Source organism: Pongo pygmaeus, chromosome 6, assembly GCF_028885625.2.
Source record: "Pongo pygmaeus isolate AG05252 chromosome 6, NHGRI_mPonPyg2-v2.0_pri, whole genome shotgun sequence".
In the NCBI taxonomy this organism is placed as follows: Eukaryota; Metazoa; Chordata; class Mammalia; order Primates; family Hominidae; genus Pongo; species Pongo pygmaeus.
In genome coordinates, this window is record NC_072379.2 from 53,348,863 (window position 1) to 53,375,400 (window position 26,538).

The window sequence follows — 26,538 nt, forward strand, 5'->3', positions numbered from 1 at the left end:
AATTTTGTATTTTTAGTAGAGACAGGGTTTCACCATGTTGGCCAGGCTGGTCTCGAACTCTCGACCTTGTGATCTGCCCACCTCGGCCTCCCAGAAGTGCTGAGATTACAGCAGTCGGCCACCGTGCCCGGCCTTATTTGATCTCTTTAAAACTTTGATCCAAGATGTATGGTTGTAAGTTGCTTACCTTGTCCATTTCCACTATTGTCAACATTAGCCAGACACAAACAGCCTTGATCAAATTCTTCTTTATCTCCCAGAATAGTAGACCACCAATCACGGGCTTTAAATAAAGACATTTTCTTTCACACTAAAAAGAAAACATTTATAATAATCCACTTCACACTATGAACTAATAATTATGTCTTAAGGCATAGCAAATTAAACTTGGACAGATCTGAGAAGAACATTTCTATATTAACTTTTTAATATTTTGTACACATATATGAAACCACAAATCCAAATGGCTGGAAGCATTAATCAGATATTTTGCAACACCGTTAGTAAATTGCACTGAGAAATTATACATTTATGTTGTGCTAATTCTCTCTTCTGAAACATTTAAGAGAGAACTGCAGAAAATAACAAAAGAACATATTCTTTGGAAGATCAAGATTCAAATTCCATCAGCACTATTTAACATGTAAGTCTTCAGTGAAATACCTAACTTCCTTTCAATCTAGTCATTGGCGAGACTGCACTAGAGTTGGCCCTTTGTACCTGTGGAAGATTGGTTCCAAGACCTCACAGATGAAAAATCCCCAGATACTCAAGTCCCTTATTATATATAATGACACATATATATATATATATAAAATGACCTATTATATATAATGACCTAGATATGAAACCTTCCATATCCATAGGTTTCAATCTGCAGTTGGTTGAATCCATGGATGTGAAACCCGGGGACATGGAGGGCCAACTGCATCTCCTATTACAAAGAGTTGCTGAGACAAATGAGATCAAATGCATTAGTGACTAGCCCTGGAACTGGTATGCTATAGGTACTCAAAAAGCATTCACTTCCTCTTGCTATGTTAGTTATAGAAAGGCAAGATAGAAGAGGGAAATTCACACCAAAAAAAGAAGCAGGAAAATTGGGCTGCGGGACCATTTATACCACTAACTATCTGTGTGTCCTTGGGCAACCCACACAACCTCTCCTTACTTTGATTTCTTATCTAGAATGAGCATATACCAGCCCTACCTACCACTGAGTTGCTGATATGGCAGATGTGAAAGCACTTGTGAATTACAACACAGCATCACATGCCCTGGAACTCTACAACAGTTCATTTATTTAACATAAATGAGGTTTTCCTTCATGTATTTAACATAAATGAGGTTTTCCTTCATGTTACACTGATTTAAATGGTAGTCAGGAAATGCAGTCAATTCTGCTTATTCACAAAAGTTATGTTGTATAAGGCCACCGTAAACAATGAATTAGCAAATACTGAGCCATTGCTCCTAGGAGAAACACAGGGTTAGATAGATTCCTGCAAGCTTCTAGTAACAACATTTTCTTCAACCAATCAATATATAATGTAGTTTTTTGTGTGTTTCTATTTAAAGATACCTTATTTAATATGTATTGCTGATTCATTACTATGGGAATCATGCCCACCAGCACTAGAACTCAGTCTGAACTAACCTTATCTAATTGCATGTACAGATGCTTTTCAATTTATGATGGGATTACATCTCAATAGATCCATCATAAATTGAAAATATTTTAAGTCAAAAATGCATTTAATATACCAGGGAAAAGATCAAAATTCAAAATTTGAAGTATGGTTTCTATTGAATGTGTATCACTCCCACAACATCCTAAAGTTGAAAAATCATAAGTCAAACCATTGTAAGTCAGGGACCATCTGTCTGTTCTCCACAAGATACATCACAGCCTTCTTGCATTTAGGAACATTAGACAGCACTTCAGTATTACATTTGCAGACCATTTTAAACAGTGAAAACACCACACCCCCCTCCAAAAAGAACCTACCAAAATGTGGGAGAAAACATGACACTAAATACTGTAGACCATGAAAGGACACTTGTTTACAGTATGAGAACTGAAACAAGAAAGCAGTTGTTTAACATCAGCTGGGAACATGTGCATCAGGTGACTCAATTTTTACTCCTTTGCACTTGATCACAAATGACCACAAAAGCATTGTGAGCACTGATTTGGGGGTTACAAATAAATTTTAGCAAGTAGGCAAATTCACGAATGATACAGAGTCTGCCAATAATGAGGATCAGCTCTACTTTTTTAAAATGTAGACCAACCTGCCTCTGAAAGTAAGCATTCCACATGAGCTAATCATAGAAACCAAGGTCACTTGTTTTTATACAAAGTTGGCCAAGAAATTGGCTGTAAATAATGTGGTGGGAAAGTATAGCCTCTAGAGGCAACCTGTGTGAGTTTGAATTCCTGCTCCACCACATATTAACCATGCAACCAGTGGAAGGTTACTAAAAGTTACTGAACATCTCTGTACTTCAGCTTTCTCATTTACAAAATAAAGGTAAGAGTGGTGTTGTGATGATTAAATAAGAATGTAGTTTCCTACAGAACTGGAAAAAATATGTGCAAGTCATATATATGATAAGGAATTAATATCCAGGATACATAAAGAACTCCTACAACTAAACAACAACAACAAAAACAAACCATCCCATTAAAAAATGGGTAAAAGAACCTGAATAGACACTTCTCCAAAGAAGATACACAAATGAGCTGGGTGCGGTGGCTCATACTTGTAATCCCAGCATCTTGGGAGGCAGAGGCAGGAGGATCACTTGGGGCCAGGAGTTCAAGACCAGCCTGGCCAACATGGTGAAACCTCATCTCTACTAAAATACAAAAATTAGCCAGGCATGGTAGTGGGCACCTGTAATCCCAGCCACTCAGGAGGCTGAGGCAAAAGAATTGCTTGAACCCAGGAGGCGGAGGTTGCAGTGAGCCAAGGTCATGCCACTGTACTCCAGCCTGGGTTACAGAGTGAGGCTCTGTCTCAAACAGCAACAAAAAAGATATACAAATGGTCAAGAAGCATATGAAAAGATGCTCAAAATCACTAATTTTGAACTGAAAATTAGTGCAAAATTTTTGATTTGCATATCAAAACAATATCACCTCACATCCATTATCAAAAAATATATATATATTCAACCTAAGAATGATGATTGCAAGAAGAAAAAAACAGAAAATAACAAGTGTTGGCAAGGACATGGAGAGATTGGAACCTCTGTACACTGTTGGTGGGAATATAAAATGGTGTAGCTACTATGGAAAACAGTGGGTAGGTCCCACAAAAAATTAAACATAGGGCCGGGCACAGTGGCTCAGGCCTGTAATCCCAGCACTTTGGGATGCCAAGGTGGGTGGATCATGAGGTCAGGAGATCGAGATCATCCTGGCTAACACAGTGATACCCCGTCTCTACTAAAAATATAAAAACTTAGCCAGGTGTGGTGGCAGGCGCCTGTAGTTCCAGCTACTTGGGAGGCTGAGGCAAGAGAATGCCATGAACCTGGGAGGCGGAGGTTGCAGTGATCGCACCACTGCACTCCTGCCTGGGTGACAGAGCGAGACTCTGTCTCAAAAAAAAAAAAAAATTAAACATAGAAGTTTTGATCCAGCCATCCCACTTCTTGGTGGATAGCCAAAAGAACTAAAGACAGAATCTCAGAGAGATATTTTTACACACGGATTTACTGTATCATAATTCACAATAACCAAGAGGCAGAACCAACCTAAACATCCATCAATGGATAAATGGATAAAGAAAATGTGGTATACCCATACAATGGAATATTATGCAGCCTTAAAAAGGAAGGAAATTCTGACATCTGCTATGTAGATGAACCTTGAGGACATTATGTTAAGTAAAATAAGCCAGTCACAAAAAGACAGATACCATATCATTCCACTTATGTGAGGTACCTAGAATAGTCACAGAAACATTAAGAATGGTGATTGTCAGGGGCTAGGGAGAAAGGAGAACTGTTAATAGGTATATAGTGTTGACTTCGCAAGATGAGTTCTGGAGATTGGTTGCACAATAATGTCAATTTACTTACCATTACTGAACTATATAGTTAAAAATGGTTAGATGTTCAATTTTATGTTACATGTATTTTACCACAATTAAAAATAAAAAATATACAGTTTTAGTTTTTTACAAAAAGGAATACAGTAGACCACTTAGTACAATACCTGGCACATAATAAGCACTCAATAAGTGTTAGCCATTGCTCTGGTTTTGATCCCCTTTTATGATGTTTTAAACTTACATTAAAGAAAAAAACTCAGTGTTCTGGTTAAACACACTATGGTACATCTACACCATACCAATATAACTTAAGAATTTAGGCCAGGTGCGGAGGCTCACGCCTGTAATCCCAGCACTTTGGGAGGCCGAGGCAGGCGGATCACGAGGTCAGGAGATCAAAACCATTTTGGCTAACACGGTGAAACCCCATCTCTACTAAGAATACAAAAAATTAGCCAGGCGCAGTGGCGGGTGCCTGTAGTCCCAGTTACTTGGGAGGCTGAGGCAGGAGAATGGCGTGAACCCAGGAAGCGGAGCTTGCAGTGAGCCGTGATAGCGCCACTGCAGTCCGGCCTGGGCGAAAGAGCAAGACTCCATGTCGAAAAAAAAAGAGAATTTAAAACATAACTGGCACATGCAACTTGGATAGATTTCAAGAGCATTATGCTGAATGAAAAAAAAATCCAAAAAGGTAAAATATTAAATAATTACATTTCTAACTCTCAAAATGACAAAATCATACTAATGTAGAACAGATAGGTGGTTGCTAGGTTTACAGGAGGGTGTAACTATAAGGAGCTAATAATAAAAGGTACTTTCTTTGGGATTAATTTTTTAGAACTATCTACAAAAAAAAAAGTGCATCTAACATAAAACCTGGTAAAATCCAAATCAAATCTATAGTTTAACTTTAGTATTATACTAACATCAATTTAATGGTGGGCTGGGCACGGTGGCTAACATCTATAATTAGCCTGGGCAACTATAGGGAGACCCCATCTCTACAAAAAATAAAAAAATTAGATGGGCATAGTGGTCCATGCCTGTAATCCCAACTACTGTCAGGAGTCTGAGGTGAGAGGATCAATTGAGCCCAGGAGTGTGAGGCTGCAGTGAGCTTTTTTGGGTGGTGAGGAACGGAGTCTTGCTCTGTCACCCAGGCTGGAGTGTAGTGGCACAATCCCAACTCACTGCAACCTCTACCTCCCAAATTCAGGCGATCTCCTGCCTCAGCCTCCCAAGTAGCTGGGATTACAGACACCTGCCAACATGCCCAGCTAATTTTTGTATTTTAGTAGAGACGGAGTTTCCCCATGTTGACCAGGATGGTCTCCAACTCCTGACCTCAAGCAATCCACCCACCTCGGCCTCCCAAAGTGGTGGAATTACAGGCGTGAACCACCATGCCGGCCTGCAGTGAGCTTTGATCAAGACACAGCACTCCAGCCTATGTAACAGAGACCCAGTCTCTACAAAAAAAACAGATTTGATGGTTTTGATCATTGTACTGTTTTCATTGGGAAACCATTATTTTTGCAACTTCTAAGTGAGTCTAAAATTACTTCAAAATGATTAGTTTAAAAAAACAAATACCAGGAGAAAAAAGAAAGAAAACTCCATCCATAGTCCTCTCTTTATGCTAAGAAAGAAATTAGATAAACACTGGAAGTTGATGGAAGTGAACAAATATCTAACAGGTAAACAAATTTATCATGAGTTTCAAAATATGTGGGAGACTTTCTGAAAAATATTTGCACCATTTGTTATTACTAATGACATTATATAACCATACAAATTGTCAAATTACTAAATTTCAAATCTGGTAGCAAGCATTCAAAAAACATAATAATCATCTGTATTATACTTTCATTGGATTTTTGAGAGGAAAGTAACAGTATTCAATAAATCCCATATATTCTCACTATATATGCCAAGTACCTAGGAGAATTGTAATATGCCATATTACTGGACTATGAGAATGAGGATACATCATTCACTTGCAGCTCAGAGCAAAATATTACCCAAATTCACACTTGAAATGCCAATGATTCCCTAGGAGGACTCACAGGACACAGCATAGTCATCTTCATGGCTATGAAGGATGGCTACGATAAAAGGATGAAAAGCATAATCAGGAAAGGGTAATGGTGCATGATGAGAAATCTGGAGAAAACCAGTCACAAACTTAGAAGACAAAGGAGTGGTACAGAGGTTAAGAAGAAGAGGAATCCGGCCAGGTGCGGTGGCTCACGCCTGTAATCCCAGCACTTTGGGAGGCCGAGGCGGGCGGATCACGAGGTCAGGAGATTGAGACCATCCTGGCTAACGTGGTGAAACCCCATCTCTACTAAAAATACAAAAAATTAGCCGGGTGTGGTGGCAGGTGCCTGTAGTCCCAGTTACTCGGGAGGCTGAGGCAGGAGAACGGCATGAACCAGGAGGTGGAGCTTGCAGTGAGCCAAGATCACGCCACTGCACTTTAGCCTAGGTGACAGAGTGAGACTCCATCTCCAAAAAAAAGAAGAAGAAGAAGAGGAATCCACCAGAAGCTTAACAGGGGCATTAACTGAGATCAAAACAAAGCCAGAAGTGAGTTATCTCAAAGGAAGTGAAAAAAAAATGTATCTAGAAAAAGGGAGTGACCAGCTGTATCAAGTGCTCCTGATACACCATAAAGCATGAAGACTTGGAGGCATAAGCTCCATGTGGAGACATAGCTAAGGACAGAAATTAGTAGTAACCAACCAAAGAGTAAGTGATCCTCTGCTCACTCCTGCATCAGCCGGTTCAAAAGTCTCAAGGACAGAAAATAAGAAAGGAAGAACTATACAACACTCAAAGGGGGTCTTACCTTTGCCTAACACAGGTAGAAAAGAAAACTTCATGGGGCCTGCCTAGAGAACATACTAAACCAAGTAAGGGAGAAAAAGAAGAGATTTTTCTGTCAATGATAATGAATGATACATTTTTAAAAAGTCAAAATCCTCAGATAAGTGACCACAAGAGACAAAGCTGGAGTTTGAATATAAATACTGCATCAAGTCAAAGTAGCTATCCTATGAAAATGGCCTTAAAAACCTGTTAGTCAATAAATTTTTTCAGCTTGCTAAAATGAATACAAAAAAAATCCTCCAATAATATGATCTAGTGGGCTGTTAAAATAAAAAAGACAAAAAAAGAATCAAAAAAATCCTCCAATATGAAAGAACTTTCCAACAATGTCTACAAATAGGAATGCCTATAGAAGACATTCATTTCTCGTTAACTTGTTTTTTTGTTTTGTTTTGTTTTTTGTTTTTGTTTTTGAGACAGAGTTTCACTCTTGTTGCCCAGGCCGGAGTGCGATGGCACAATCTCGGCTCATCGCAACCTCCACCTCCCGGGTTCAAGCAATTCTCCTGCCTCAGCCTCCTGAATAGCTGGTATTACAGGCATGCGCCACCATGCCCAGCTAATTTTGTATTTTTAGTAGAGACGGGGTTTCTCCATGTTGGTCAGGCTGGTCTTGAACTCCTGAATTTAGGTGATACGCCGACCTCAGCCTCCCAAAGTGCTGGGATTACAGGCATGAGCCACCACACCCGGCCTCATTTCTCATTAACTTCTAACCGAAAATTAGAAATCTACCTGTACTGACAAAATAACAAAGGCATCATTTAAATCCTTCGCAAGGCACAGTGGTTCATGTCTGTAATGCCAGCACTTTGAGAGGCCAAGGCAGGAGAATCGGTTCAGGCCAGGAGTTTGAGACGAGCCTGGGCAACACAGCAAGACCCCATCTCTCCCCACCACCCAAAAAAAAATATTAGCCAGTCTCCCACTTGAGCCCAGGAGTTGAGGCTACAGTGAGCCATGATTGCACCCCTGCACTCCAGCCTGGGCAACAAAGCCAGACCCTGTCTCTTAAAAAAAATATATCATTATTGTTTCTCCTGCTCTATCAATTTTTCCTTATTCACCCACCACTTTGTTAGCTCCTGAAATCTCCCTTTTCACAGAGTTTGGTCCCTGACTACTCCAGGTATAATCCCTGGATCAGCAGCATCTGTATCACTCAAAAGCTTATGAGTAATGTTGAATCTCATCCTCCCCAAAGAGTATCTCCAGGTGAATCACATGCACCTTAAGGTTGAAGAGGCACTGATGTAACTGATACCTGATTGTCTAAGTGGATATTTTCTTACAGCAGAGCTCCAGTTTTCCCCTTCTTTTTCAGAGGACCTCTGCCATCAGTTACCTTTTGAGGGCTTAAAAAAATCATTTTTCAAATCAAAGACCTAAAACAGCTGGAAAGTATCCATCAATCAGCTGGTCCTCTCATTTTATAGGAGAGGCCCAGATAAGTTACATGATTCCCATACCTCACACAGCAGGACCTTGCTTCTGCATACTCTCTCCCTCGTCTCTAGACCCCTGTCTCATTAAGCTGCCAATAATCTGCAATTTAATATCAAAAAACTGAAAAAGCACGTGGATAGAAGGATTTTTTTGTTGTTTGTTTGCTTTATTTTAATCTTTAAAGACTGTGGAGGAAGGGCTAATTTTTAAACCTACGTCCAACAAATGGCTCTTCCTCACAAGACCATAGCTACCTTAATTATTTCAGAACAACAATATTTCAGAGCAACAACAATGACTTTCATTCCAGGGCAAACATAAGGTCATGCATAGCAGAATTTCATAAATTCCATTACATAAACATCTTGTATGTTTGTTCTCCCAGTGTCCGAAGTGGTATCATGCACCATTGTAGACAATAATTTATTGAACAATAAGGACTTACATCTTTAAAGAATTAATGAACAATAGAAAAAAAAACAATTTGGGCTGATAATCAATAGTCATCATTTGTTTCCCAAGTGCGTCTCTCCAGTTTCAAAGGTAGATGCAGAGAAGGAGCACCGCCCACTCCCAAGAAATTAAGAAACCACAAACTCTCATCAGTACAAAGTTGGGATACCACTAATTTCCTTTGATAAAAAATGGGTGGATTTCAAAAGACAACTTAGGCAGCAGTGATGGCAGCCACGGCAAAGACACTGGCTGCAGCGGGGGAGGCATGGCAGGGCCTGCCCACTCTGTGGAGCCAGCAGGGGCTGGGAACAGGCAGGAGCCCCGCCCCCTACCAGGTTGGAGGGCCAGGAGCCCTGCGCTCCTGGGCACATCTGCAGCTACCCAATCACAGCTCCAGACCCAGGCATCCCTGCACTGTCAGGGGCCCGGGAAGCACCCCTGCCCCTGCAGTTTGGAAGTGCCCACTCCCGCTCCCTGGCCTCTCCCAACTCCCAGTGCCCACTCCGATTTCGAACCAAAGTTGAAGCCGAGCCCAGGTGCTGTCGCAACCCGGCCAGGTGTGTGTGCGCTCAGGGCAGTGCTGATACACCAGTCCCCTAACACTTCAGTCCCCTCCGGACTCCGGGCGCCGACAGCACAGGAAAGACACCCAGGAGGAGCTGAGGGCTTGGGTATAATCCACTGGTATACCCAAGAACAGAGGAGACCCTCTGCTGACTCAAGAAGAAATAAAAAATCTAAATAGATCCATAATAACTAAAGAAATTGAATTAGTAATCAAAAAACTATCCACAAAGAAAAGGCCAGGCCAAGACAGATCCACTGGTGGACTCTACTAAACAATTAAATCAAAATTATACCAATTCTTCAAAAACCACTCCAAAAAATAAAAAAGGAGAGAATACTTCCCACCTCATTTTATAAATCTAGTTACCCTTAGCCAAAACCAAACACATCACAAGAAAACAACAGACCAATATCCCTTATGCATATGGATGCAAAAATCCTCAACAAAATACTACTAGCTAACTGAATCCAATAATATATAAAAAGTATTATATAACATGACTAAATGGAGTTACCTGAGGAATGCAAGGTAGGCATTCTTAACATCCAGAAATGAGTTAATGTAAAATCAATACAATCTAAATCAAAAGCCACTTGATCACCTCCATAAATCCAACTCTTCCATTATAAAAAACACTCAAAACACTAGGAATAAAAGGTTCCTCACACTGATAAAAGACATCTATGCAAAATCCACAGCTTACATCATACTTAATAGTGTAAACTGAACACTTTCCTCCTAAGATCAGGCACAAGACAAGGATGTCTGCATTCACCACTTCTATTCAAAATCATACTGGATGCTCTCAACTACAGCAATTAGGTAAGAAAAGGAAATAAAAGGCTTCCAAATTGGAAAAAAAGAAGTAAAACTATCTTTACTCACAGATGACATAACCTTGTATATAGAAAATCCTAAGGAATTTACGAAAAAACTATTAGAACTAATAAATGAGTTAAGCAAGGTTGCAGGATATAAAATAAATATACAAATATCAATGATATTTCTACATTCTTGCAATGAACAATCCAAAATGAAATTTTAAAAATAATTGCATTTACAATAGCACCCAAAAGAGTAAAATACATAAGTTAGCCAGGTATGCTGGTGCGCACCTGTAATACTAGCTACACAGGAGGCTGAGGCAAGAGAATCACTTCAGCTCAGGAGTTCAAGATTACAGTGAGCTGTGATCACACCACTACACTCCAGCCTGGGCAACAGAACAAGATCCCATCTCAAAAAACAAACAAAAAAAAAAGAATACTTAGGAATAAATTTAACAAAAGGAGTGTAAAACTTATACCATGAAAACATTGTTATAGAAATTAAAGAAGATCTAAATAAATAGAAAACATCCCATGTTCATGGATCTGAAGACTCAATATTGTTAGGATGGCATTACTTCCCAAATCAATCTACAGATTCAATGCAATCCCTATCAGATTCCCAGATGGCTTCTCTGTAGAAATCAACAAGGTTATTCTAAAATTTGTATGGAATTTCCAGGGACCCAGAATAGCAAAAACAATCTTAAAATTAAAAAAGAACAAAGGTAGAGAACTCACACTTCCCCATATCAAAACTTACTAAAGCAACAATAATTAAGCCAGTATGGCACTAGCATAAGGATAGACATAAAGATAAATGGAAAATACTGAGAGTCCAGAAATAAACCCATACAACTATGATCAACTGATTTTCAACAAAGGTGCCAAGATCATTCAACGAGTAATTGCAACAAATGGGTCTAAGATGACCGAATAGTGACATGCAAAAGAATGAAATCGGATACTTACCTCAAATAATATTTTTAAAATTAACTCAAAATACGTCAAAGATCTAAGTATAAGCTAATGTATAGCTAAAACTATAAACTCTTGAAACTCTTAGAAGACTATATAAGTAAACCTTTATGACCTCAGATTTGGCAATAGATTCTTAGATTTGACACTAGAAACGTGAGCAATAAAAAGTAAATAAAGGCAAGGCATGGTGGCTAATGCCTGTAATTCCAATACTTTGAGAGGCCAAGGCAGGAGGACTGCTTGAGCCAGGAGTCTGAGACCAGCCTATGCAACATGATGAGACCCCATCACTACAAAAAATATAAAAATTAGCCAGGTGCAGTGGTGTGTGCCTGTAGTCCCAGCTACTGGGGAGGCTGAGGTGGGAGAATTGCTTGACACTGGAAGGCTGAGGCTGCAGTTGCACCACTGCACTCCAGCCTGGATGACAGAGCAAGACCCTGTCTCAAAATAAATAAATAAAGCCAGGTGCAGTGGCTGACGCCTGTAATCCCAACACTTTGGGAGGCTGAGGCAAGCAAACTGCTTAAGCCTGAGAGTTTGAGAAGAGCCTGGGCAACAAAGCGAGACCCCATCTATACAAAAAACAAAAAATAAGCTGGGCATGGTTGTGTGTGCCTATAGTCCCAGCTACTTGAGAGGCTAAGGCAGGAGTTTGAGGTTTGAGCCCAGAGTTTGAGGTTGCTGCGAGCTAAAATCATGCCACCACACCTCAGCTTGGGCAGCAGAGTGAGACTCTATCTCAAAAAAACAAAATAAATGAATAAAGTAGACTTTATCAAAACTAAAAACTTTTAGGTTTCAAAGGTCACCATCAAGAAGATGAAATGATGGGAGAAAATATTTGCAAATCATATATCTGATAATATACAAGAACTCATACAACTCAGTAATTTTTAAAAGTCCAATTAAAAATGAACAATGGGTCTGAATAGGTATTTTTCCAAGTCAGATATACAAATGGCCAATAAGAACATAAAAAGAAGCTCAAGGCCAGACACAGTGGCTCATGCCTGTAATCCCAGCACTTTGGGAGGCCAAGGTGTGTGGATTGCCTGAGGCCAGAAGTTCGAGACCAGCCTGGCCAAAATGGTGAAACCCCATCTCTACTAAAAATACCAAAAAAAAAAAAAAAAATAGCCAGGCGTGATGGCAGGTGCCTGTAAGCCCAATTACTTGGGAGACTGAGGCAGGAGAATTGCTTGAACCTGGAGGCAGGGGTTGCAGTGGGCCAAAACCACACCATGGCACTCCAGCCTAGGGAACAAGAGCAAAACTCCGTTTCAAAAAAAAAAAAAAATGCTCAGCATAATTAGTCATTAGGGAAACACAAATCAAAACTATGAGATATCATTTCACACCTACTATGACAGAATCAAAGAAGTCAGATAGTAATAAGTGTTGGTGAGGATGTAAAGAAATCAGAGCCCTCATATACTGCTAGTGAGAATGCAAAATGATGCAACCACTTTGGAAAGGAATCTAGAAGTTCCTCTAACACTTAAACACAGAATTACCATATGACCCAGCAACCTGACACTGAAGTATCTATCCAAGAGCAATGAAAACATATGTGCATACAAAAAAACTTACACACAAATGTTTATAGTAGCATTATTCATAATATCTAAAATTTGGAAACAACCCAAATGTCCATCAGCTGATGAATATATAAACAAAAGGAAGCATCCATACAGTGGAATATTATTTGGCCATAAAAAAGAAAAGAACAAAATACTGATATATGTTACAACATAAATAAATAAAAGCATATAGGTTTTAGAATCAGACATATCTGGCTCTTAAAAACATGCTAAGTTAAAGAAGCCAGTCACAAAAGGCCACCTATTATATGATTCTGTTTATATAAAATATCCAGGATAGGCAAATTCATAGAGACAGAAAGTAGATTCGTAGTTGCTTAGGTCTGGGGGTAGGGGAGAAGGAAGAGAGAAGGGGAGTTATAGCTAAGGGATGTGAGGTTTCTTTTTGAGTTGACAAAAATATTCCAAACTTGGCTGCGGTAATGGTTACATGTATCTGTGAATATACAAAAAAGGAACTGAATTTTATGTGTTAAATGGGTGAATTGTATGGTATTTGAATTATATTTCAACAAAGCTGGTTTTTTTTTAAAGATAACAAATGGTGATGGATACATGGGGGTTCATTTTGTTATTCTTTATGCTTTTGCTTATGCTTCAAATTCCCCATAAACTTTCATTTTTTTTTAAAGCAGAACACTCCTGTATTTTGGCCACATTTACCATTAGGCCAGGCATGGTGGCACACACCTGTAATCCCAGCACTTTGGGAGGCCAAGGCGGATTGATCACTTGAGCTGAGGAGTTCAAGACCAGCCTGGGCAACATAGTGAGACCTCATCTTTGCCGAGCATGGCAGAAAAAATAAAAATTATTACAACTTTTTTAAATATTAAAAAAAGAACAATAGCAAATTAAATTCAGAAGGTCAGCAAAATAAATTCTGCCCTTTCTCCTGGAAGACATCCCAAGTCATCAAGAAAATGAAAAATTAGCCATAAATTGAGACACAAATAAAATGCTAATCTGTATTCCAATCTAGGAAAGATATAGGCCTTGACATTGAGATATTAAGATAAGCAGCTGGGTGGGGGAGGTCTGGTACTGACAGGTTAGGAAAGATGGTAAGGAACAATAGTAATAAAACATTTTTTGGTCATGAAACCTGGCTTTTGGGTTACAAAATAAACAAAAAGTGTTTTAAATAACAAAAAATAAAATATGTATACAATGATTTTTTTAATTCAGTTTAGTTAACTGTCTTGAATAAGGAACCGAGGTTTGCATTTTATCCCCTTTTCATTCAGTGTTGATTTCCAGTTGCTCACTGATTTGTCTTTAAGTAATTGGAAAATAAAAACCAGGTTTTTAATGACTTCGCCTTAAAGGAAAGTATCTACTAATCACTTACCAAAGCCCAGTCAGGATTCTAAATGCTTTGCAAGCATTCTATTTTGATCTTCATAACAAAACTACAAAGTAAATTGTAGATACTATTATTCAGGTATCCTTGAATACAGAGAAGTTAAGAAATCCGTGCCAGTGGTCTCACTAGTTAAGTGATGTGCAGTACCTAAACCCAGACTGTCTACTCCAGAACCCTAAACAAACGGCCTATGCACACACCCCTCCATGTAGACTATAAAAGCAATAGCTCTATTCACATTAATTCTAATCACTACAAGTTCAAACTGCAGGCAAGTATGTCATACATTTGATTAAACTGTTAAAGGATGATTAGAAGACAATAATTTGAAGGTTGTAATAGGTGCATTCCTATAAATAGACACAACAGATTAGTTTCTAATGCCTTATTAGAATAATAAATGGGAGATAATCTCCTTACCCCCTAAACTCCAGAAATTCTCTTCTACACTCTTCACTTGACACTTTTTTGTTTTGAATACTTTTTTTTCTACAACAAGTTTACTCAGATTTAGGTTTCATTTAAGAGGTGGCTGACCTTTTTTTGCTGACCTTCTGAATTTAATTTGCTATTGTTCTTTTTTTAATATTTTAAAAAGTTTTAATAATTTTTATTTTTTCTGCCATGCTCGGCAAAGATGAGGTCTCACTATGTTGCCCAGGTTGGTCTTGAACACCTCATTGACCTAGTCCTACAATATGATCAGCTGTGAAAATAATAACCCCAAAGAATGCTGTGGAAAAAACATACAGGTTTGAAGGTCAGTTCTGGAAACAGACCTTGAAGCTGTTGTTCATTTTCAGAGCTTTGCTTTCTCCAGGTTATGCCAGTGCCACATCAAATTTAAGAAAGTAGAAATCAGGTCTTCCAGTCAAAGAAAGATGACAAATTCATGCAGCATTAGAAGTATACTGCTTTTGAAGGCAATAATACAAGGGTTCACTGTTGGAATTTTCAACAAAAGACGCAAAGGGCAAAATAACACAAAATTTGGAGTAGGACAGCTCTGGGTGTACTTTCTGACCACGTTTACACTACATGATCTTAAACAAGTCCCTTATCCTCTAGTATCTCAATTGTTCTAGGGTGGAGGAGGATAAAATGGCTCAACCCATAGCAAGTACTCAATAGATGTCAGTAATAACCCAACAGTAGAAACAGTGGTAGTAGGAAAGACAGTGGTAGTAGTGGTAGTTGAAAGAGACGGTGGTAGTGTGTTCTGTGCAAGACACAATTACGAATGCCAAACTCACCCTCTGGACCGAAATTTTAAATGGGACTCACAAAGACTGATAGTAATCACTAATGGAAATGTTATTAACCAGCAGGGATGTTTTATAATAACTTCATGTATTTTAATAATTTTCAAAAAATATTTCAAAGTATTCTAAAGCGTAAGACTTACTACATCCCTCAAAAGGTGTAAAAGTTTTAAAATTACTATATATACTATTGCTGTTGGATTTTTTCCCTTCAATGAGCATTTCTATCAAGAAGTTGTACCATAAATATAAGTGTATAGTTGTAATTTAACTACAACAATTACACACAAGGAAAAATCCCTTAAACTCTGACAAATAACTTGTAACTTATTTTCAAAATAAAGTTTTTTAAAATTCTTCTTTAAAAACTTCTGGGTTTTCCAGTTTCTTTTTTTAATTCTTCCATATATTCATGAAAAAAATCTCAGTAATTGTTTTCTTTATAAAATGCTAATAAGTTAGAAAATCTTTCTCTGAATGCTGGCCAACTTAAGACCCATAGCTTATCCTGCAGCATCTTTCAAGTTGTTTATCAATGAGGAAATGTAAGATGTGTATACCTGTAAGATAGGGTTTCATTTTTAAAGTAAAAGTGAGATACCCAAAAAAATACATTTCTCCAGGAAATTGAAGTCAAATGCAGGATTTGACTGGCAGGAGGTGCTGATAAAATCAGCGCAGCTCATCTAAACTGTTGTGGTCTCCAAGTAAAAAGAGGAGAAACAATAATCCTATTACTAGAAGGATTGGAGGTATTAGTACATGCATCCTACTTCAGTCGCAGGCTGGGAACTGCTTTGCCCATTTACTCACAGACCTGTTGAAGTGTCTCAGGAGGATGCTCATGCTCCACGTGACATTCTTCAATGGAATCCCTAAAAATTCTCATCCCTTTTTTCTCAAAAGTATTCACAGAATCTCATACACTTTGTGCTCCTAGTGTTTGTTTATTTCAGTGCAAACATCTTTCTAAGAAATCAATCACCTTACAGCCTCCAAACCATTATACTGCATTGGAGGATCTTGTTCAAAAATAAAACATGGAAAGGGTATTCATGTACCCGAAGTTTAACACGAGACATACCATCTTACCTGATGCCACGTCAGATGAGCTCTGCCGCACCTTTCTGCGAACCCTCGTTCCGCAAATTTTGCTGTATGAACGCTTGACAAGGTCCCAGTGATGGAGCAGAGGGAGCAAGAACGGAGGGTGCAGAGAAAAGCAACCTTTAGCTTCACTATTCCCTCTCGTCCTCCAGCTGAAAGTTGTTCCACGTCCCGGGCAAAGAGAGATCCCCACCAGGCAGCACCACCAGCTCCACAGAGTTGGAGTGATTCCCCCAAGAAGCTCCCCTGCGCCCCCCGTCACCCCCAGAGACCAGCAGAGGAAACGGCATCTATCCCTTGGAAGACACTAGGCAGGCAGGAACAAATGCAAGTCCTGCTGCTCACACCGAGGAGGAAAGGATGGAGGAGACGGCGAATGGGATGTAGCAGAAACCCGACGGCCGCAGCGGAAGGGACACCTCCCCTCACCAGCCTAACTCTGAGCCATCTTCGCCCTGTTGTCATAGCACTTACAACGGACGCCACTGCGCAGGTCACGCCGTGCCGCGCCGACTTCTGGGGGCTGGAGTCCAGAGAGTCTGAGGCGCGAAGGCGGAGACCGACTTCTGAGAGGGCCGCGGTTGGAATTAGATTACTACTGGGGCGGGGCTCGGGTGAACCACGGCCTGATCCTCATTAACAGAGCGTGATAATTACTGCAATCCTCTGTCCTGTCCTGGCAGCAGTTCCTTAAGGAAGACCCTCCTACTGCCTGGGCTCGGGGCGCAGGCCACGCCCCCCCGGCCGCGTGCCCGCCCTCTCCCCTCGGTGCGTGTCGGTGGGGCCTAGTGGAGGCGGGGTGTCGCTGGCTAGTCCGTGGTGCTCTGGGATCCCGCGCTTCTGAGAGTCCCAATCGCGGTGTTTTTTTCCTGCCGGGACACTCATGAGGGTCCCGTCCATGCACCGCGCGACCGTGGCGAGGGTGGTCGCGGTAGCGAGCGCCAGCGTGTGCGCCCTGGTAGCGGGGGTGGTGCTGGCCCAGTACATATTCACCTTGTAAAAGAAGACGAGGCGGAAGACCAAGATCATCGAGATGATGAAGCTTTTGAACAGTTTCCAGTTTTTCCTTTTTTTACTATTTGAAACAGCGCTGCTTTGAAGTTACTTGTGCCTGCATCCTGATACACGTGTTAAACATATTTTCCGTATACACCTTAGAGTGCATTTCCTGGTATATGGGATTTGATCTATGTCTTCTTTTGTTTTTTACTTTTTTTTTAATCTTTACATTCAAATTCAATGTAGCCAACCTTGAAGTTTTTCTTGTTTGCTTTTTTCAATGGATTCTAGTGTAGGCCTTAAATTTCCTGTATTTCACCACCAATCCACAAATCCACATTCCCAGTAGAAAATATCATTCTAGTTTCAGTTTTTTGGGTTTTGGGTTTTTTGTGTGTTTTTTTTTTACTGAGACTGGGTCTCGCTGACAGGGTCGCCTAGATTGGAGTGCAGTGACACGATCACCGCTCACTGAAGCACTGAAGCCTCAACCTCCCGGGCTCAAACGATTCTCCCACCTTAGCCTTCCTAGTAAGCTGGGACTACAGGCACAGACCACCACACCTGGCTAATTTTTGTATTTTTTGTAGAGACGGAGTTTTGCCATGTCCAGGTTGCTCTCGAATTCCTGGGTTCAAACGATCTACCCACCTCGGTCCCCCAAAGTGCTGGGATTGCTGGCGTGAGCCACCGCGTCTGTCCTCAATATTTTTTAAAATGACCTTTCAGTCAAAGTCTTGGTAATATAACCAGTTTCCAATTGTATTCTGCTATACAGAGAGAGCAGATTTTTATTAGACTTATTGAAATGACCATATTACCATAAGAAGACTCACAAATGGTTTTCTAATTATGCAGGAATCAAGTAAAGAGAAAAAAAGTTTTTATCTTTTTTTACACAAGTATACTTTATCAAATCGCTGTAAATTATAAATAGCTTAAAAGACAAGATTTTCTTAAATCCGGAAAAAACTATTTGAGTAAAGAACCAACAACATTTGAAATAAAATCATAAAAACATTGTCTTCATTAGTTATTTAAACTCATGTAATTAATTATTGTTCTGCCTGATCTTGATTAATAGTTTCATGAACCCACTTTTTTATTACAGTTCTGGAAATTGTTATATTGTCCATTGATCTTCAAGTTGTTAGAAATCTATATTTAAGAGTATATTTTAGGGCCAGGCACAATGGCTCATGCCAGTAATCCCAGCAATTTGGGAGACCAAGGCAGGAGGATCATTTGAGGCCAGGAGTTCGAGAAAAGCCTGGCCAATATAGTGAAACCCCATCTCTACTAAAAATACAAAAAATTAACCCAGCGTAGTAGTGCATGCCTGTAATCCCAGCTACTCAGGAGGCTGAGGCATGACAATCACTGGAACCAGGGAGGCAGAGGTTGCAGTGAACCAGGATCACGCCACTGCACTCCAGCCTGGGCATCAGAGCAAGATTGTCTCAAAAATAAATAAATAAAAATAAAAGAGTACTTGTTAGAATATTTTCCAGGAGTCTGTTTTTTAAAAAATAATTCAAAACAATAATATGGATGACAAAAACTTAAAATAGCCATGGTTAAAAATCTGATGAAGTTAACAACTGAGAAGAACATTTATTTATTGCTATTATATACAGTATTTTAAGATAACTAGAATTATGACTGGTAATATAATACATTTGTATGAATTTTTTTTAAAGATGGGGTCTTGCTCTGTTGCCCAGGCTAGAGTGCAGTGGCACATTCATAGCTCACTGCAACCTCAAACTCAAGCAATCCTTCTGTCTCAGCCTCTCAAGTAGCTGGGACTACACATTTGTACCACCATGCTTGGCTTGTTTTGTTTTGTTTTGTTTTGTTTTAATAGAGACAGGGTCTTGCTTTGTTGCCCAAGCTGGACACAAATTCCTGGCTATAAGTAATCCTCTGACCTCAGCCTCCCAAAGTGTTGGGATTATAGGCATGAGCCATCATTCCCAGCAGACTTGCATGGACTTATATAATTTTTCAAACATTCATATCAACAATATTCCCATAAATGCAAATAAAAGAAAAATCTAGTATCAGTTATCATTTGACAATGTTTCTTATAAAATTTACCAAATAACCCAAATAATTTAATACCTCTAAAAGATGAGAAAAATATGTTTTAATGCTTTCCAGGAGTCCAACTGGAAAATTCCAAAGTTAATTCTACATTTAAAAAACTTAAATTGGAATTCGATTTTGAGGAAGTTTTTAAAGGGCTCAAAACACTGTATCAATACAGAATCACAAGTTACTTGTGAAATAAGTCATTTATATAACCAGAGTGATAATCAAAAGGCTTAAAAAGCCATACAAATAATTACATTAAAATTATCTTAACCATTTTAAACTTCAGGTTTTAAAAAAAAATCAAATCTAATAAAAGCAACACAGGAAATTATGTTGATAAAATGTATAATCTTCCTTAGGCCAGGTACCAAAAAAGTAAAGAAAAACTTTCTGCAATGTGATTGTTTCTCCTTTTGGGGAGCTCATTTAGATAACCTGGAGGTCGAATCTGATGAAAAGGGTACTTGAATTTAATCAGATACAGGAAGATGTGTCCCAGGTCATGATTATAACAATTCACATGTATCAAGAAAAGCCAAGAGTACAGAATCAAGTTATATTGAAAAAGAGCATTGATTTCTAGGCCTTCAGGATAAACCTTTAGTGTCAGGCCATACCAGCAGTTAGAACCAAAAAAAAAAAAAAAATTGTATAGCAACTGATGAAAAAATTGAAGGAGAGAGTTACCATCCCAGGCTTTCTAAAGAGGAGAAAAACCTGAATGCAATGATATATGACCTGGAAATCAAACAGCAAGACATGGCAAATTTGAACCACTGAGATATGAATCTGAGAAATTTCAAAAGCAAAACTCTACCTCAAGAAATGATATTACCAGACGGGTGCAATGTCTGTAATCCAAGCACTTTGGGAGGCCAAGGTGGGCAGATTGCTTGAGCCCAGGATTTCGAGACCAGCCTGGGCAACATGGCAAAATCCTGTCTCTACAAAAAATACAAAAATTAGCCGGGCCTGGTTACGTGTGCCTTTAGTCTCAGCTACTAAGGGGGCTGAAGTTGGAGGACTGCTTGAGCCCAGCAGGTCAAGGCTGCAGTGAGTCATGATCGTGCAACTACACTCCAGACTGCATGACAGAGTGAAACCCTATCTCAAAAAAAAAAGCAATGAAATTATTATTTTAAATGAAGAAGACAGCATTTTTAATGTGAAACTAGGGAAATTAAATGAATGTCAGTGAAAAAAGGTGGCAGAAATAGAAACTGCCTGCAGTTTAGGAGATAGCAGTTAAAGAAATAGATTTTAGAATTCAAAATGAAAGCTTCTTACAATTTTATCAGGAGCAGATCAATACTTCAAGAAAATGTTGTTTTAAAAATGGAGGACCAGGCTCTGGTCCTGTATCAGTGCACCTCCAACATCAATGTTTAAATTTTAGAAAACCACTTATAAACTATTTATTTTTAATCCCAGCCAAACTGATCATTCATAAAAGTTTTCTCATAGGCCTATTATTCATAAATGCTATTTGACTTGCTTAGACATTTTCTCATTTTTTTAACCCCCAAGGCTTTGTCCTACCATTTTTCATTTTTTATAAAAGCCAATTATTTTATAGGACTAAAATTTACTATTCAAGATTATTTATCACACAAAAGTATTTTTTCCTAAATTCATTTTTGATTAATAGATATAAATATATTTACAATTTTATAAACTTTAAAAAGCCAAAAATGAACTTGTATTTATTCAGTGGTTTGTTTCCATTTTTATCTTATTTGGATGTGATCCAGACATTGTATCTACTATTTAACATAATACAACTTCAGGATTTTAAATTACATAAAAATTTTATTTATAAATATTTATTCTATTTACAATTAACTAACTTATTTTTTATCAATTACATCTAGGTTACTTCTTAAAACTGAAATATGAGACAAAGCTAGTCATTGTTGTGTTTATTAGCAAGTTTCATATCTGTTAATATCAAGCATTTATCTAAGTAAAAACTTTAAAGTTAAATACATGGGTATCCTGTTGATAATTCAGAAGATATAGCTGTTTTAAGTATATCAACAACATTAAATTAATCTTATATATTAAGGAATTTCACAACAAGGTTATTCTGTTTTAGACTGGGTTTATAGCATCATGACCTTAAAACGTCTAGCAAAAACAAATATAAAATGATCTGACCAGGCCGGGTGCGGTGGCTCACGCCTGTAATCCCAGCACTTCGGGAGGCCGAGGCAGGCGGATCACGAGGTCAGGAGATCGAGACCATCCTGGCTAACACAGTGAAACCCCGTCTCTACTAAAAATACAAAAAATTAGCTGGGCAAGGTGGCGGGCGCCTGTAGTCCCAGCTACGAGGGAGGCTGAGGCAGGAGAATGGCATGAACCCCGGGGGCGGAGCCTGCAGTGAGCCGAGATTGTGCCACTGCACTCCAGCCTGGGTGAGAGAGCGAGACTCCTTCTCAAAAAAAAAAAAAAAATGGTCTGACCAATAAACCTAGGCAAAAATGTATGTTGACAATTTTAAAACAAATTAATTAATGAAATATTTAGTTAAGTCACATAAACTAAAAAGGGGGTGTTATTTGCTATATATTTTATATGAGCACTCATTTTTCTTACTGTTAATAAAATGTTTATGGATTTTTGGCTATGACAGATTTTATTATGTAAACACACCACATAACACATGTAGACATGCATAAACACATTTAAACATGTTTCCATAAGTAGAAATAAAGTTCTTACAGCTTTTATTTTAGATTTTTAATCATGACATAGTAAATTATACAAACTCAGATGAGAGGTGGAGCAAGATGGCAAAATAGAAGCCTGCACCAAGTATCCCGCAACAAGGACAGCAATTTAAAACTCCCTACACAGAAAAAAGCACCTTCACGAGAAGCAAAATCAGGTGAACAGTCACAGTACCTGGTTTTGTTTTTGTTTTGTTTTGTTTTTGAGACAGAGTCTCACTCTGTCACCCAGGCTGGAGTGCAGTGGCACAAGCTAGGCTCACTGCCACATCTGTCTCCCAGGTTGAAGCGATTCTCCTGCCTCACTCTCCTGAGTAGCTGGAATTACAGGCACGTGCCACCACGCCCTGCTAATTTTTTGTATTTTTGGTAGAGACGAGGTTTCACCATGTTGGCCAGGCTGGTTTCAAACTCCTGAACTCAAGTGATCCTCCCGCCTTGGCCTCCCAAAGTGCTGAGATTACAGGCGTGAGCCACCACACCCAGCCAGTACCTGGCTTTAACTTAATATTGCTGAAAGAGGCACAGAAGAAGTAGAAAAAAAGTCTTGAATTGCCGACACCACTCCTCCCACACTCCCCAGCAATGGTTGCATGGTGTAAAGAGCATTTCTGTGCACTGAGGAAGGGAGAATGCAGCAAATGTAAGGCGCTGAATTCAGTGCTGCCCTGTTATAGCAGAAAGGAAAACTGGACAAAACTCAGCTGACACCTGCCGGTGGAGAAAACACTTAAAGCAGCCCTAGCCGACAGGAAATCACCAATCCCAGCAGTCAGAAGTTGAGTTCCCTCAAGCATCATGACAATGATCTAAAGTACTCTGGGGCTGTTAAGTAAACTTGAAAGGCAGTCTAGGCCACAAGGACCACAACTCCTAGGTGAGTCCTAGGGCTGAAATGGGCCCAGAGCCAGTGGACTCAGGGGGCACATGGCCTACTGAGACACCAGCCAGGGCAGCGATGGGAGTGCCGGCATCAACTCTCACCTAGTCCTGGCTGCACAGCTTGTGGCTTCAAAAGAGACTCCTTCCTTCCACTTTAGGAGAGGAGAGGGAAGAATGGGGAGGACTTTGTCTTGCATCCTGGATACTAGCTCAGCCACAGCAGGATAAGGCACTGGTAACAGTCATGAGGCCGCCCCCCATTTCAGGCCCTAGTTCCCAGATGGTGTTTCTACACACAACGTGGGCCAGTAGGGAACCTGCTGCCTTGAAGGGAAGGACCTAGTTCTGGCAGGATTCATCACCTGCTAACTGAAGAGCCCTTGGGCACTAAACAACCAGCAGTAATACACATGTACTACATTGAGGGCCTTCGGTGATACTCTGAGACTTATATGGCTTCATTATTGCCTGAGGTGAGACTCAGCACATTCCAGATGTGGTTGCTATGGAGCAAGAGTCTTCATGCTTGAGAAAAGCAGAGGGAAGAGTAAAGGGACTCTGTCTTGCACCTTAGGTACCAACTCAGTCAGAGGTGAGTAGAACCCAAAGCGGGCTCATGGGGTCCCCAATTCCAAGACTTGGCTCTTGGATGGTACTTCTGCACCTGCCCTGGGTCAAAGGAGAACCCACTGCCCTGAAGGGTGAGACCCAGGCCAGGCAAATTCACCACAAGCTGACTTAAGAGCCCTTGGGCCTTAAGGGAACATCAGTGGTAGTCTGGCAATACTCTCCATGGGCCTGTGGTTATGGTGGCCACAGGGTGAGGCTCATCTGCCTTTGGAAAGAGGAGGAAAGAGTGGGAAGGACTGCATCTTGTGGTTTGATGCAGCTCAGCCACAGTACAATAGAACACCAAGTAGACTCTGAGATTTTTTACTGTAGTCTCTATCTCCCTGACAGCACCCCCACCAGAACCTGGGAGAACTCATTGCTCTGAAGGGAAGAACATAGGACTGGATGGCTTTGCTACATGCTGACTGTAGAGCTCTAGGGTCTTGTGTGAACATAGGTAAGTAGACAGGCAGTGGTCATAGCAGGTCTTGGGTGAGACCCAGTGCTGTCCTGACTTCAGGTCTGACCCAGTGCAGTCACAGTGGTGGTGGCCACGAGGGTGCTTGTGTCACTCTATCTCCAGCTTCAGGTCGCTCAGTTAACAGAGAGAGAGACTTCATTTGTTTGGGAAAAAGTAAAGGAAGAGAATAAGAGTCTCTGCCTGGTAATCCAGAGAAATCTCCTGGATCTTGCCCAAGTCCATCAGGGCAGTACCTCTACAAGTCTTCAAGAACCACAGGATTACTGTGCATGAGTTGCCCCCTAAAGCAGATAAAGCTTTAGATCACAACACACCCAAGTCCTTTCAAATATCTGGAAAGCCTTCCCAAAAAAGATGGGTACAAACAAGTCCAGACTATAAAGACTATAAGAAATACCTAATTCTTCAATGCCCAGACACTAAAGAACATCTACAAGCATCAACACCATCCAGGAAAATATGAACTCACCAAAAGAACTAAATAAGGCACCAGGGACCTATACTGGAGAAAAATGGACATGTGAACTTTTGGACAGAGAATTCAAAATGGCTGTGTTGAGGAAACTCAAAAAAATTCAAGAAAACAGAGAAGGAATTCAGAATCCTATCAGATAAATGTTACAAAGAGATTGAAATAATTTAAAAAGATTAAGCATAAATTCTGGAGCTGAAAAAATGCAATTGGCATACAGAATAATTTATGTCTTTTTATAGCAGAATTGATCAAGCAGAAGAAAGAATTAGTGAGCTTGAAGACAGGCTATTTGAAAATACAGTCAGTGAGACAAAAGAAAAAAAAATGAAGCACGCCTAAAGAATCTAGAAAATGGCCTCAAAAGAGCAAATTTAAGAGTTATTGGCCTTAAAGAAGAGGTAGACAGAGGGACAGAGGTAGAGAGCTTATTAAAGGGATAATAACAAAGAACTTCCCAAACCTAGAGAAAGATAACAATATCAAGTACAAGAAGATTATTGAACACCAAGTAGATTTAATCCAAAGAAGACTACTTCAAGGCATTTAATATTCAAACTCCCAAAGATCAAAGATACCTACTAAAAGTAATACAAGAAAGAGAGAAAGATGGAAGAAAAGATCATAAAACAACCAGAAAACAAATGACAAAATGGCAGCAGTAACTTATCACTTATCAATCATAACATTGTACAAATATTGGAAAAGAAATAGAAAAAAGTAACATTAAATGTAAATGTACTAAACTCTCCAATCAAAAGATATAGAGTGGCTGAATGGATTAAAAAATCAAGATACATTGATCTGTTGCCTACAGGAAATAGTCTTCACCTGTAAAGGCACACAAAGACTGAAAATTAATATAGGGAAAAAGATATTCCATGCCAATGGAAACCAAAAAAAAAACAGTAGAAGCTATACTATTTTGTATATTACATTAGACAAAATAGATTTCAAAACAAAAACTATTAAAAAAGAAAAAGAAGGTCATCATATAATGATACAGGGGTAAATTTGACAAGAGGATATAATAATTTGTAAATATATATGCACCCCACACTGGAGCACCCAGATATATAAAGCAAATATTAGAGCTAAAAAGAGAGGTAGATTCCCCAAAAATAACAGCTGGAGACATCAACACCCCACTTTTAGCATTAGACAGATCATCCATACAGAAAGCCGACAAAGAAACATTGTATTTAATCTGCACTACAGACAAATGAACCTAACAGATACCTACAGAACATTTCATCCAATAGCTCCAGAATACACATTCTCCTCCTCAACATAAGGATTATTTTCAAGCATAGACCACATGTTAAACCACAAAACAAGTCTTAAAACATTTCAAAAAATTGAAAATGTATCAAATATCTTCTGTCAACCTAACGGAATAAAACTAGAAATCAGTAATGAGGAGGCCAGGCGTGGTGGCTCACACCTGTAATCCCACCACTTTGGGAGGCCGAGGCGGGCAGATCACAAGGTCAGGAGATCGAGACCATCCTGGTTAACACAGTGAAACCCTGTCTCTACTAAAAATACAAAAAATTAGCCGGGCATGGTGGCAGGCGCCTGTAGTCCCAGCTACTCGGAGGCTGAGGCAGGAGAAAGGCGTGGACCCAGGAGGCAGAGCTTGCAGTGAGCAGAGCTCATGCCACTGCACTCCATCCAGCCTGGGCGACAG

At 39.6% G+C, this 26,538-nt stretch overlaps 1 protein-coding gene across 5 annotated transcripts in view; it reads right to left on the bottom strand.

Annotated features, from left to right (window-relative positions):
• Positions 1-18,074, bottom strand: part of BBS9 (Bardet-Biedl syndrome 9) — a 489,686-nt gene extending 471,612 nt beyond the window's left edge. For all 5 annotated transcript variants that reach the window (XM_054495852.2, XM_054495851.2, XM_054495850.2 and 2 more), the window contains exons 1-2: positions 16,559-18,074; positions 188-310 (exon numbers count right to left, since the gene is read on the bottom strand). In XM_054495852.2, the coding sequence (XP_054351827.1) occupies positions 188-299 (112 nt within the window). In that variant the 5' untranslated portion in view covers positions 300-310; positions 16,559-18,074. The remainder of the gene's footprint in view (positions 1-187; positions 311-16,558) is intronic.
• Between the last annotated feature and the right edge of the window lie 8,464 nt (positions 18,075-26,538).